At 42.2% G+C, this 14,020-nt stretch overlaps 1 protein-coding gene across 1 annotated transcript; it reads right to left on the bottom strand.

The window, feature by feature from the left end:
• Nucleotides 1–5,975: 5,975 nt before the first annotated feature.
• On the bottom strand, nt 5,976–8,055 carry lingo4b (leucine rich repeat and Ig domain containing 4b). The gene is made up of 2 exons (XM_069656750.1): nt 7,973–8,055; nt 5,976–7,876 (listed from the first exon to the last, which is right to left on the bottom strand). The coding sequence occupies exon 2, from the start codon at nt 7,862–7,864 to the stop codon at nt 6,053–6,055; it is 1,812 nt and encodes a 603-aa protein (XP_069512851.1). The 5' UTR covers nt 7,865–7,876; nt 7,973–8,055; the 3' UTR covers nt 5,976–6,052.
• Between the last annotated feature and the right edge of the window lie 5,965 nt (nt 8,056–14,020).

The raw sequence follows: 14,020 nt of genomic DNA, 5'->3' as shown, positions 1-14,020 counted from the left end.
AAAAGGGAATTTGACCCCCTAGACTTTAAAGTCGAGCTGAAACGGCATTTCGAGAGTAACCTTCAACATTTATGAAAAGTATAAAAACTTCATCATCATTCAACGACGGGTTTTATCACGACAGATACAAAATGCGTGTTTGAATGTGGAAGGTCAGCTAGACTACAAATCAAATGCATTAATTAGATGCTTCAGATTACACCATTGATCTTTTTCATCAGTCATCGAGCTCCTGTCCTCCCACAGGCCTTACTCACCGCGCTAACACCCCTTACCCTTAGTGGTGATGAAACCTCTGTGTGTCAAATTTACAGTCTGTTGCACGGATGACCTCACTCAGAAGTGATGTCATTTAGTGTTATGCAGTCAGTGCAAAGCTGTAATGGGAAAATGTCCACCACTAGATGGCAGCCAAAGCAAGATTTTCAATCTTTGGTTCATCACTCTGAGCTGATGATTCCACGTCCTTAATCATTACAACAGGGAGAGTCTGCTGTCTCCTTCAGCCGCTCGCTGCACTGCTCAGCTTGGTGACATATGAACTCCATCCCCCGTTATGATTTCAAGATAAGATGACTTAATGAACTAGTTAAAAGCAATCATGATCATCCATCATTTCATCCAGAACTTACATGAGAACAAGGTCAAATTATGGGCAAACTCTTGATACGAACATACACACACTCATACAGTCAGTTTGTTATTAAAGTAGGTTGAAATTGAAAGCAGGGAGTGTGTTGTTGTGTGTGTGCTTCCAGGCAGCCACGAGCAGTAGCTGCCTTCTTCTTAATGAACTCCAGACTTTCCTCTTTTATCTAAACTCAATCAGGTTAAAGGCATCACAAGAAGATCTGCTCCGACCTTGATTCACTTACAAAACACTTACAGATAATTGATGCAAATTAGTATGCTTGTTAAATGTAATGAATCTCTTTTAATTTGTGGGTATTAGCACCACTTGCTGGTGAGTTGTAACAGAAATGAGCAGACTGCAGAAAAAAGCAGGAAATACAAGACGATGCAAAGTTAATATTTACACAGATAACTAAAAACATCATCTCCAACACAAACACCTGTGTAGGTCTATGGAGAGCATGTGAGTCAGAGGTGCCTTGTATCTACTTGTATCAAGTATCTTGAAACCCACTGGATGGATTGAAAATTTGATGGACATAAAACTTATGCCTAACACCTATGGTCACAAGCTTTGGGTAGTGACTGAAAGAATGAGATCGCGGATACAAGCGAACGAAATGAGTTTCCTTCGGAGGGTGTCTGGGCTCAGCCTTAGAGATAGGGTCAGGAGCTCGGAGAGCCGGGGGAGCTCGGAGTAGAGCCGCTTCTCCTTCGCGTCGAAAGGAGCCAGTTGAGGTGGTTCGGGAATCTGGTTTGGATACCTCCTGGGCGCCTCCCTTTGAAGGTTTTCCGGGCACGTCCAACTGGGAGGAGACCCCGGGGCAGACCCAGAGCTCGCTGGAGGGATTATATATCCCGTCTGGCCTGGGAACCTCTCGGAATCCCCCAGGAGGAACTGGGTAATGTTGCTGGGGAGAGGGAGTTTGGGTCACCTTACTGAGTTGGCTGCCACCGCGACCCATCCCCGGATAAGCGGGAGATAATGGATGGATGGATGGATGGATAAAACTTGGTACTGACCTTTAACATGTGGTGATTCCATGTCAACATTGTCACACTAAGGGAAAACCAGGACATGGCACAAAAGGAGTTTTCTTTACCTACCTTGAAGGATCACTTGATATCATCCATCCATCCATCCATCCATCCATCCATCCATCTATCTATCTATTCTCTTCCGCTTGTATGGTATCAAGTCGGAGTGCCATCATATTTCCATATGGCGGCCTCTCCATCAGCCATTTCCAGCTCCAGGGAGATCCTGAGATGTTCCCAGGCCAAGCTACATATAATACCTCCAGTGCACTCCAGTACCCCTATGGCCTCCTTCCAGGTGGACATGCCCAGACCTCCAAAGGGAGGAACCCAGGAGGCATCCTGATCAGGTGCTTAAACCACCTTTCAAGGTCCCGTACCAAGCTGTGTCCCTACCACGAGCTCCCTTAGGATATCCCAAACTCCACACACAACCCAAAGCTCAGGACCATATATGAGTGTTGGAGTGTGGGTTGACGGGTACATTTCTTCTGTGTGTAAGTTTCTGTAGTACTGTAACTCCTTCGATTGAGTAAGGTGAGGCCTAAACTGTGGAATACTCGGAACAGGTATGTTTGTAGGTGAGTCAACAGAGTCTGCAGACTGTAAGGGTGAAGGCAGACTGTGTCTTTGCACCAAGTTTATATTTTGTGCAAGTATTGAGTATCTTTGTGATTTATTGTGTAAGTTTGCAAACCTTTAATTGCATTGATTGGGTAGTTACGTATTGACGTTCTATGCATTGTTCCGTAAGCGTATGATGATCTAGTGAAGCACTTTTTGACTACATTTTATTTATTGACTTACAACCCACCCACAACTTCCTGTTTGCTACCATATACACGTGTGTCCAGGTACTTAAAGTCGAGGTGAAATGAAAAATGTCATTTTAATTCTTTTAGATCACGTCCCTGGTAATATTGTGCATCTATTTGATATATTTCTTATATCAAAATCTGATAATTTTTTCTTCCGGTAAAACTAAATTTCACGCGTGCTTACGTAAGTTAGCACCAAACAATTTCAACCAATCAATCTGCAACATTTAGCCGCAGAGCACCAAGAACGCTCGGTCAGTTAGCTAGCTACTGCGCTGTGGAGAACGTCTGTCTACGCCCACTTCTCAACGATCAAATCAAATCCCTCTAATGATATGTCCCGCCTGCACGTCCTGTTTCACTCGGAAATATTATATTATAATAATATATATAATAATATTATATATTATTGATTTCAACAGACTGAAATCCTTTTGGAAATAACATCAAAAGAAGATTTGACTGAAAAGAAGAACTAGGTCTGACAATGTAGACCACCAAGTGGAGTGGTTAAGGAAGGCACCTCGCTGAGGCCTAAATTTAACCTATTTTTACACCGCTAGTTGTTAGAGTCTATAAAAAGTAATGTTGTTTCTCTATTCATCCAGCAAACCTTTTTGTTTTTGGTTTGCAATAAACATCGCTGCCCCATAGAACCGCCTGTATCAGAGATCAGAAGAAAAAAAGGAATCTTTCTGTCTCAAGCCCTCCAGAAACCCTCACAGGTTTTTTTCAGAACGTGAGTTAAGTTGTAGAGTCATGTCTGTAATGCAGTGAGAAGGGTTTTTCCTTTCTCTTTTATCTCGCCAAGGAGCTCTCGACACAGCTCATCTCCTCACTGACGGGGTGTAGAGACCACGTCCGTCCAGCACAGGTCAGCACCAGATGAGCCGGGACGAGGTGAAATGGTTTGTGATGGTGAGGGCTGCAGGCAGAGATGATTGAGACATTTTGAGACAGAAATATCAAAGACTAGAAAAAATAGATTAGTTAAGGTCTTCAGTTTTATTAGAGACCCAGATACAAAAATCTCCTCATATTTATTTTTCTTCTCACTTACTTATATATGAAACTGTGACCTTAATTATAAGCTTTAATGTCAAGTCAATAAAGTTAAAACAATCCACAGTCCTGCTTCGTACTTGTTTCCAGCCTGCATGAATCTGCCGCTCTCCCAGCCCTGATGTCAGCTGCTTGTAATTTATGTGACCTAATCATTTAAGCCCACTTCCCTGTCACTCTGGATAACAGTGTCGGCCTAATGACTACAACATTAATGTAAATTGCATCTCTGTTGTAAAGAAACGCTCCCAAACCAGAGGAGGAGACTGAAACTAATCTAACAGCAGATGCGAGGACACCATAATGTTCTCAGTGGTGTGTGCATGTCAGTCATGGGGGAGTGGCTTATAACACCACTTTAATCTGCCCCCTTGGCTTTCTGTCCAATGGGAGCAAATAGTTGTATTAAAATAGATAATGTGACAGGCCAAGCTGGGCTGGTGGATGGGACCCGCCAGACAGACCTATATAACAGATTGAGACATGAGAGGTAATCCAAAAGGGTTTAAATCTCTGCTCGTACACGTGATTATCAGTTTTTTTCTCCTTTGGGTTAGTCCAGGCGACTGCATTAGACGGACAAAATGATTTTCTGTTCGGTGAATCCACTCAGAGCACGGCAACTCTTTAAACTGTGCTAAGCTGCAGTGACTGTTACTCATTGGTTTATCACTCTAAAGTGCAATATTCTGTTTTAACTGGGAGTAGGCAGTGGAGGATGTGCTGCAGTGGAGGCAGGACATGCCAGTAAATGTCTCAGGAGCTTCATTCATATTTCAGCAGGGGTTCACATTGCTGTGAGAATAGAAAGACACCGCCACAGTGGTATTCCTCTACATACATAATCCTTTTTCTTCTTCCCTCGGAAAAAAGGAAAACGTACACTTGTGTGGCTAACTGCCAGCAGCAGCTTTGTTTTCTTACAGCGGGGCAACAAGGCCACTTTCTGTCTCCAATTGAACACAAAGTCCTCACAATGGACTCCCAGCACGGAGATTAAGTGCTTTGGTTATGCAAGAAAATGTGTGCTTCTCTCGCCAATTTCCCAACAATGGACTTATTTCACATGAAGATCCACTGACAGATTGCTTTCAAGATGATCGGATTGTTTTTTGCCTCCCATTTTATAATTTTCCGAAACATCTCACATGAAACAGTTCAAGGCAATCATCACAAACACAGAGAAAGATTAAATGTAGGCATTTAATAAAGTAAAATGAAAAAACAAGTCATTTATGAACAACATAGCAAATAAACAAACCCGTCAATGCTGTTTGCATCATGAATATCTCTGCATCATAAAAGCATTGCTTGGAGCGTAGTGCATCTACACAGTTACCTTTATACACAACAAGAGTGGCGTGTTTGAGTGACACTAATCCCCAGAACTAGATAAAATGATAGACTAAAGCCAGCGCACACTAACGCCCTTGACCTAAATATTTACAAGATAACAATGATCAGGTGAGCATTCCCTCTGTCAATGGTGAGAATGTTACTGAGGCACATGTTTCTCTATGTTGTGTGTGGGCACAAATAAAAAAGTGGTTTCTTGATTATAAAAAAAGGAAATCATAGCATCTTCTGATGGAACAGAGCGCAACATGATGTTATAACATGGTAAAATATGCTACAAGAAGATCCAATTTGGACCTAACTAATTAGTTTTTAGTATGAAATTGGAAAGGGTACATTCTTATGTACATTATGCTATGCTATCAATCCATTTACACTGCGACATGATCATTAAAAGTAAGTATTACCCATAAGAGAAAGCAAAGTTTCTGATACAGCATACTTGAAACATACGTCCACACGTACCCAAAAATGTAACCATAAAGTTGAGAATCAGAATTAACTTGGCGAGTCCATTCCACACAGTTATTGCAAGTATCAAAAGCTTTGTATTCACATTGTCACATGTTGAAGTCTTACAGCCGGTGCTGAATTAGCAGTCTTTGACATGATCCCCTGTGGGTAAGCAGAAATAGCAACCACAGGGTCAAAAGGGCAAATGTTTTTAGCCTTGTATTGGCAATTGAAGACATCAAGCTGAGCACACTTGTACAGTATAAGTAGACAAGCACCTGATATGTTTCAACAATGCAGAAACATTTGATAAATGTGTCAAACTGCCTTCATGTGTAAATCCCAAAACGTGAAAATTATTACGATTTTATAATTACATGCTACATAAAAAAATGCATCCTTTGTTTAGTGGTCATCAAATGGAAACAAATCCACACCAACCATGAAGCGGCCCTGCCTACAATCTTTTTCATCTTTCTATTCCAGGATCATGACATATTCATTAGTTAGATAACACAGCAAAGTGGGTGCTGAGATGCAACTTTCCACTCTAAAATTAGAAGAGAACAAACTCGTTCTGATTTCTAACGGGGCCTCTGAATAGAGGTCTCTGTCCTTGAGTATCCAAACAGTGGTCCGTAGTGCAGAACAACTCAGTCAATAGCAAGACCCCATTCACCTCTTCGTTAGCTTTAAATAAGTTTCATGGTGAACCTGCCACCGTCACCTCCATCCCCTCCTCCACCCATGGAAGACCGAGGAACAAAGTCAATAGTTGCCGTATGCTTGATCTGACCTTTGCTCTGGCTCCAGAAGAACATGAAAACGAAACATATGGCAACCGAGCTGAGAAAAGACAGGAAGCCCATGGTGGTGGCGATGATGAGGGTCTTTGCGTCAAATGGGTACGGCTTGGCCATTTGAGCTGAGGAGTTGGCCGCTTGGGGATTTGATGGTTCTGCCCAGGCTTCCTCTGAGAGGAAGGGGATGGTTCTGTTACGTGGGAGCCCCTTCACGTACAGACCAACAGTCAGGCTGTCATTGCCAGCTGCATTTCCCGCCAGGCACTGATAGCTGCCACTGTCCTGAACTTGAGCAAAACGCACTTCTAGAGTGCCGTTGAGCAAAACTCTGATTCGGCCCGTTTGAGAAACCACATTTTTATGGGATGAGATCCACGTTATAGCTGGGGCAGGATCTCCTTCAGCTTTACAGGAAAACAGAACTGTAGTGCCCTCCTCTACTCTTGCCTCCTGCGGCCTGCGGTCCATGATACGAGCAGGGCGGCAGGTAAACAGCCTCGGGAGCTCCTTCTCTGAGAAGTCTCTGAATTCCCGCTGTCTCACTGCATCAGGTGACGAACATGTGGGCTGATGTCCATCAAAGTTCAAGCGCAATCTGCGGCGGACAACCCAAAGGAGGCGGCAGTCACATGCCAAGGGATTCCCATCCAACCGCAACACCTGAAGGTTCCCCACAGAGTGAAAGACGCTCTCCTCCAAAGTAGTAAGTTGATTGGATGTCACATTAAGCATTCGAAAGTATGCCAGTCCCCTAAAGGCCCCTGGCTCTATTCGCAGCAGGCTCCCCCCTGCAAGGTGCAACTCCTGGAGTCTCAGGAGGTCACCTAAGAGATAACCTTGGATAACAGTGATTGGGTTGTAGGACAGGTCCAGGTAGCGCAGATACACAAGATGACGAAGTGTTGAGTAAGGAATAGCACTGAGATTGCAGCTGCTGATGACAAGCGATGTCAAATTAAGACCAATCAGGCTGTTGCTAGCGATAGTGTCCAGTGCTGGCCAGTTTGCAATCACGAGGCTACGCAGGCGGTGGAGTCGTCGGAAAGCATTGTTGGGCAGTGTAGAAATGGTGAGGCGTAGCATGCGAAGTCTTGTCAGGCTCTGGAGCTGGGACAACGCCTCAGTGGGAACAGAGGTCAGGTTGCTGCGGTCTATGTTGAGCTCCTGCAGATTCTGCAGACCAAAGAAAGCCCGCTGGGAGATGAACACCAAGTCATTCTCCTCGGCTTCAAGCGTTTGCAGGTTCACCATTTCTTTGAAGGTATAGTCCAGAAATACCAGAATCTCATTCTGACTCAAATCCAGAAAGCGCAGACTGGACAGGCCGGAAAACACCCCAACTGGGATGATCTTGAGTCGGTTGTTCTTAATCCGAAGTGTCCTGAGATTCTGTAGGCCTTGGAAAGCCTCTACCTCAATCATGGAGATTATATTTTCACTGAGATCCAACTCTTGCAGTTGCAGGAGGTTAGAGAACTGGCGGCGCCCCACAGTCTTAATCTTATTGTGGGATAAATCCAAACGCCTCGCATCACTGGAAAAGCCCTCTGGCACTGAGTTCAAGTGCTTGCCAGAGCAGATCACTTCTTTAGCCTCAGGTCGACACACACAGCGTGGAGGACAGCTTCCTGCAGAAACACCTAGTCCGAGCTGGAGCAGGATACTCCACGCCCCCCATCGGACGACTGACTCCACAAACATCTTACCCCCAGCCTGCAAAGAGACATAAAGACATGTTATTTTTTAATGCAATACAGTGTTAAATCCTCATTGAGATATCATTTCGTTAAAAATGTTGTCAAGGCATACCTTTTCAGTATCCGAGTACAGATTTTCATAACCAGTGGCAGTCAAGTTGGAGGCAGACTTAAGTTAAGTCCTCTGTAGTGATGTGGTTCCAACAATAACATGCCCTTTGGACTGGCCTGGACAGAAAAGGGACAGAAAGACAAGTCTTAACTACACAAAGAAACAATGTTTTTAAGGCAACCAGGCAACAGTTAGATATAAAGGTGGATAAAAACAGCTGTTCAAACCCCCACCACAGTAAGCACAGGAATTATCAGTGTACTGGTGTAGTTGAGTGTCCAGAAGCTTCAGTTTTAGGTAATAAGAAAACTCTAAAAGTGGAAATCGAAATGTCCTCTGTCCTCAGCTTGGTGCTTAAACTTGTATGTGTTCCCGCTAATGGAAAGCCTTGAAAAACCTGATGAATTAAAAAACAGCTACACAAATCTTTCTGTGCGAGCGGCCCTTGCTGGATTTAAATGATTCATTTTGTACCAGCTGGTCCCATGGAGAGGAAAGATTCGGGTACCAAAGTGGAACTCAAATGAAGAGAAGGAAGACTTTCTAATTGTTTCCTGTGTCTTGATTAAGCTATTTCTTTTGGTTCCATTTTCAACTCATCCAGCCACAAGTCTTCAGGTGTATGACGAAGTGCACGACAACAGGGTCAAACTATTTCTACTTGCTTAATCACGTTTTTCTGTTCCCTTGGTACTTGTTTTTTATATGTCACTTTGCTTGAAACGAGGGCGAGCACAACTAAAGTACACACATGTAGGCAGCAGAGTGTGCTCAGCGGGGAGCAGATGTCAAAACTCTACATCTCTGCGCTGGAGAGAACAAAATCCCTACATGTCACTTTCTGTCCGGACATTTTATCCTCCCTAAGACTGTAAAAGTACCATTAACAGTGCTTAATACCAGTGGAAGAGTCCCCATATGATCTGCTCTAAAATGAGTGTTTAGTGCGTCAAGCCTCGTGGGCAAAGTCTAGGGTGGGAGCTTTGCCCCACATGCCAGACATCTGGATCTAGATACACCAACTGGAGCCAGAACCACCAAAAGGGGACGGTGATATTGAGTTTCCGGAAAGAATTATTTTATATATGAAACAATCAAGTACAATAATTAGAAACAATAGAGAGTATCAGAACATATTGAAGCATACGTCTCATGATGGACGGTAAGTCTGTCTATGTTTTAGTTACAAAACCTTTTTTGTTTCTCTCTCTGAGATTTCATGATTTTTTTGTGGTGTTTTTAGTCGGATAACATGATTTGACTTGTAACTTTAGTTTAATTACAGTTGTTATTTATGTCTTTTTTAATTATGTCATCATTATTTTTGATTTGTACTCTACATGGGGTTTTTGGACAATGTAAACAGAAGTTCAACCACATCTCTAAGTTATCTTAAACAAAGAAAAACTCACAAGCATCCCAATATTTTTTTTTGCTTCAAAGAATAGAACCTTTGGCTAAACCAAGCGCTATGAATAACCAGCTTTCAAAACATTAACTGTAATACTTCTGCAAAAATTAGGCAGTGCAATGATCCAGATATAGAATGTTAAGATTTAAATACCTAAATAATAACACAAGTTTAAATAATTGAGATTAAAAAACACAATTCAGGTACTGAAAACAAGAAAGTTGCCAAAACGAGTCACTGCTTGTACATCGTAGAAAAGCAAACTAAATCTTAAAATCATGAACCTCAGGAGAGATATCAGAACAGATCAAAACTAACCATGTGATTCACAATAATACTGACTAAAACAATCTTCACACTGTTGAGGAAACGATTACGATAAGTGGCCCTATGGTGTTAAACGCTGCGCTGTGAAATATTATATAATTACTTCATTCTGCCAGCGTCTGGCCTTTCCAGTTGAACGAACATTTGCTGGGAAAGAATTTGATGTTAATAATGTTTTTCTCTCACTAACAACCATCACTGAGACCTGCAGCGGTACGTCCAACAAACCCATCAAACCTTAAAAATCCACAACTCGTAACATCGCACAGAAAAGACCACGACAGAAACGTAGAGCAAAGTTACATTTCATAACAAGTAGAGATCTGACATATAACACCTTAAAAATCCAGCTTAGACTAAATAGTTACAAACACCAGACTGGGTCTAACCTGCAGCAGAAGCTTCTCCCTCTCCACCATCAGACAGCTTTCAGAGTGTGGACTCGCCCTGCAGAGTGGCAGAGTTGTCGACAGTCCCAGAGCTGCACAGCCTCTGTCTCGTCCCTGCTCTTCACACAAACAGCTCTTATACTGGCTGGCTGAGAGCGCTGACTCCCAACACAACACTTGTGCTCTTAGACTCCCAGGACTCCTGTTAGACCGATATATCACACTGCAGACATGCCATACACCGATACTGGCTTTTTATGACGTGTTGGACTTCAGCCAGTTCAGATTCATCAGGGGGACTTTTTTTTTTTAAGCATTGATTTTTGTAAAAGAAAGATGGCGTCGTGCCTGAAAGTACTGAATTATTTAAAAAATGTAATGAATAAGTGATTCTGTATGTTTTATGCTTTGTTAAATTATGTGTATGTGTAATAATGTTTTAAATGTAATTTTTAAGTTTCTTATGTTGTGGTATCGCTATTATTTAAACATTTATAATGTTTGAGAGTTAAATTGAAACGTTTTATCGTCCCATGATTATCTAACGGCTTTTTCAGACGCTTTTTCAGCTTCCATTTTCCCTGGATGCAAACAAAAACAAATTGATTATCTGCATCAAATATTGGCTTCTCGCCCTCCGTCTAGTTTCCAATCTGTGTGCAAAACATCGGAGGTGCTCACAATTTAACGTGTTGATGCCCCCCTGAGCCACCTTGTGAGAGACATAGACTGGCAGGTGTGTGATATCTCAGGCGTATGAGCTGTCAGTTGCCGAGCCCTTCCAGCCAATCAGGGAGCAGCATCGCTCCTCTTAAGCGCCTCTGCGCACATCATAAAGCTAAAGACCAGCCAAAGGTCGCAACCTTAGGGTCGCGACCAGGGCCGACCCCGTCAGTCAAATTAGAAAGTGAGAGCACAAATGCATTTGTAATTTCCACATGTATTTCTCACCCTGCACGGAGCGTAGTCACATGAGTGTCATGTTACTGTGTTGATTACGCTAACTATTTTCTATTACGCACAGCCACTGGTGTTTCTATTAATGATGCACTTTCAAATGAGAGAGAGCTCAAACACCTTCAAGACATTCGTACAGACGGCAGCATTAATCTATTTCAAAATGTTGTTTAAAATATACAGTGGACGCTCTACTCTTTCTGTTCTGGAGTTTCCAACTTCTTAAATTTTGATTATAATTAATAAGAAGTAAATTACAGGCTAAAACAAATCCTAACAGAAATGAGCCTCTAATGTGTTGGAGATTACAAGTAAGACTTTGTTGGAAAAACAAATAGCAAGCTGGCTTTTCATTAATACTAGATACTCACTGTATCATTCATACTGCCTGGATGCTAATTGTAATTATTTACCAGAATTTGGGGAGCTATATATAAGCTGTTGTTAAAATAATACACTCAAAGATAGTCTTGTTAAAAAAGGATTTTATTTAGTTTGACAGTTTGCAAATGTGCACATCCTGCTCGGTATCATGACATTTCAATTTACTGTTACTTTAAGCTATTACACATATTCCTGCTGTTCGGTGTAATTCAGTTTCATAACAGGGTTGTTTGGATGTTTGGTTGTTTTTTGGAAGAATAGATATTTGAGTAGATTTTGGAAACCAAACTGAACTCCCTGCTTCCTCTAAACCGTGCAGTGATTTCTGAGCATTGATCCTGTCTTTTCAACACAGTTGAATAATAATGTTGTTTGGTTGGTCGGTTGACGATTATGACATTTTGGTTTAAAGGAAGGGGTAGCTATTGGTTACCAGATTTTACTTCCTGCAGTGTTTCTGAGAAGCCAATAGACTATTTCTTTTTAATACAGTTAAATAATAGCATTGTTCGGTTCCTGATGGAAGTCTGTCCTTCTGATTGATTCTTGGCTCTGCTTACACAGACAAACAGAAATGTCCCAGCTAAGAGTAACTCTTCAAACATCCACTCTCCTGAAGCCACGCGGAGCCAACTCTTACCTAATAAACCCTCATGATGACAGAATACAAAGCCAATCGGATGTAACCTCTCTGCAGACAATGCTTTGGCAGAGTCCAGTTGTCCTTTGGGTGAACTCCAACATTGCTTTATTCTTTGAAATAATATAACTCTCCGACTGGGCTCCGTTTGCTCTCTCTCTTCTGTCATCAGACAAAAGTCATCAAAGCTCTCAGCGCGGGCCTCATCGCCTAACATCAATCTGCGGACAGTTGTCACCCCCGCGTTAAAATTAGGACTTTCTTCACCGCCTGCACGCAGCTGCAGTTTTTTCAGTACTCCACTGTTGCTCTATGGTCCCCTGATGGTTGTGATCATGACAGGATGTTTATCAAACTACAAATGATTTCATGAAAGCCTCGGGAAAGTTGGCTTGGAATCGTACAAATGCACGTAAGATATGTAAAGTAATAATCTCAAAGGTTTTCATTTAAATAAATTAGGTCTCTATCTATCGCCGAAAGAGGTAACACAATGGTGATTGAGAGTGATGCATTCTGGGAGGACTGTGCTCCTCACACTCTGAGGGTGGAGAAAATGTTTGTCATGTTAATTTATGTTTTCCCGCTATAATGAGTTATTTTCGGTTGTCTTTGCCTCGTTATCTCGGGATATCAAAGCTTGTTTTCTCACAATAACGGTAATTTTCTGCCGATCTAGAAAACAGGCGTGTCACTGTGATATTTGCCCAGGACATGCCATGCTGCCATTGCCCACACTGATGAGGCAATTTAAAGATATGATCTCGAAGATTTTCATGTAAATAAATGTCTGTTAAGTCTCTATCACTGAATGAGGTAACACAATGGTGATTGAGCCTATAGCTGACTGATGAAAGCCTTTGCATTTGCAGTATATAGTATTATTAAAGTCTGGGTGTCTGTGGCGACATTCGCAGAAAAAATCCCAAGCAGCGCCCAGTTAGTGACGCGTTTTTCATTACCCAGCAGTGGTTGGTCTGCCAGAGAGGGTAGGCAGAGCTAAGCGGCTGCTTCTCCGGTCTCTGCAAGTGTTGCGAGTAAACAGTAATCTACTATGGCTGAACAAACAAAGAAAAGATGGATGACTACAGATACAACTTCAACAAGAAGTGAAAATCCAAAGAAAAAGACATTGGACACTCAGATGAAGCAAACAGTCTAAAAAGGAAAGCGACCGTCAGCCAGGATAACAAACAAAGGGAGCCGGCCGTAGATGTCTGGTCTAATTACAGTTTAACGCCATTAGGGGGCGCCCAAGAGAACAAAACTGAAATCTTCGAGATTGTCAGTTTAAGTCGAGAGTTTCATTAAGCATCCACAAAAATCCGAACGAAAATAAATGTTCCCAACTCTTAGAAAACCTGCTAATTTGGCTGCTTCGACCATTTTAATAACTGTGTGGGACATCTGGTTCATCTGCACTGTAACGGCGTATCTGACAATCTTTGGGGTGCAGCAGCACACCTTTTACTCCTCTTAGTCAGGATCAGAGTAGGAAGCAAGAGCACCGCCATCTAAATGTAATCATTTTAATTGGTCGCTTTATTAGTGAGTTACAAAATGCGTTGCTATCCATATCTTAGTTAGCATTTAGCACACAACATAACCCCCGTTTGTTCTCAAAGCTATGAATGCAATGCTAAATGATTCCTCAACAGCGTTAGCTAGAAAAATATTATTACGCAACTCAGCTCCATCAGTGAACCAAAAGCAGACAAAAATAGATCATCCACGCCGCACTAAACTCCCGCAGCCGAAAATAGGCAACGAAGGTCGACACTTAACACTGTCAGTTTGTGACCTGTGGGCTACGCTAATGCTGGGTGTAAACCGAACAATAACTGCCATGTGACTTTTCCTATGATTAGATCATGGAATTAATAACCATAATAAAATATCCGTCAACTTATTAAACTGAAAATGAAATATATGGCCTTAAT

Source organism: Semicossyphus pulcher, unplaced genomic scaffold (genome assembly GCF_022749685.1).
Source record: "Semicossyphus pulcher isolate SPU_LCO1_2020_fin unplaced genomic scaffold, fSemPul1.0.p SCAF_9, whole genome shotgun sequence".
NCBI lineage: Eukaryota > Metazoa > Chordata > Actinopteri > Labriformes > Labridae > Semicossyphus > Semicossyphus pulcher.
Note: the sequence above shows the minus strand (reverse complement) of the source record. Positions and strands in the feature narration are given on the sequence as shown.

Bases quoted from the DNA above. Each gene is read 5' to 3' on its own strand.
- lingo4b (XM_069656750.1), bottom strand. From the start codon at position 7,864: ATGTTTGTGGAGTCAGTCGTCCGATGGGGGGCGTGGAGTATCCTGCTC.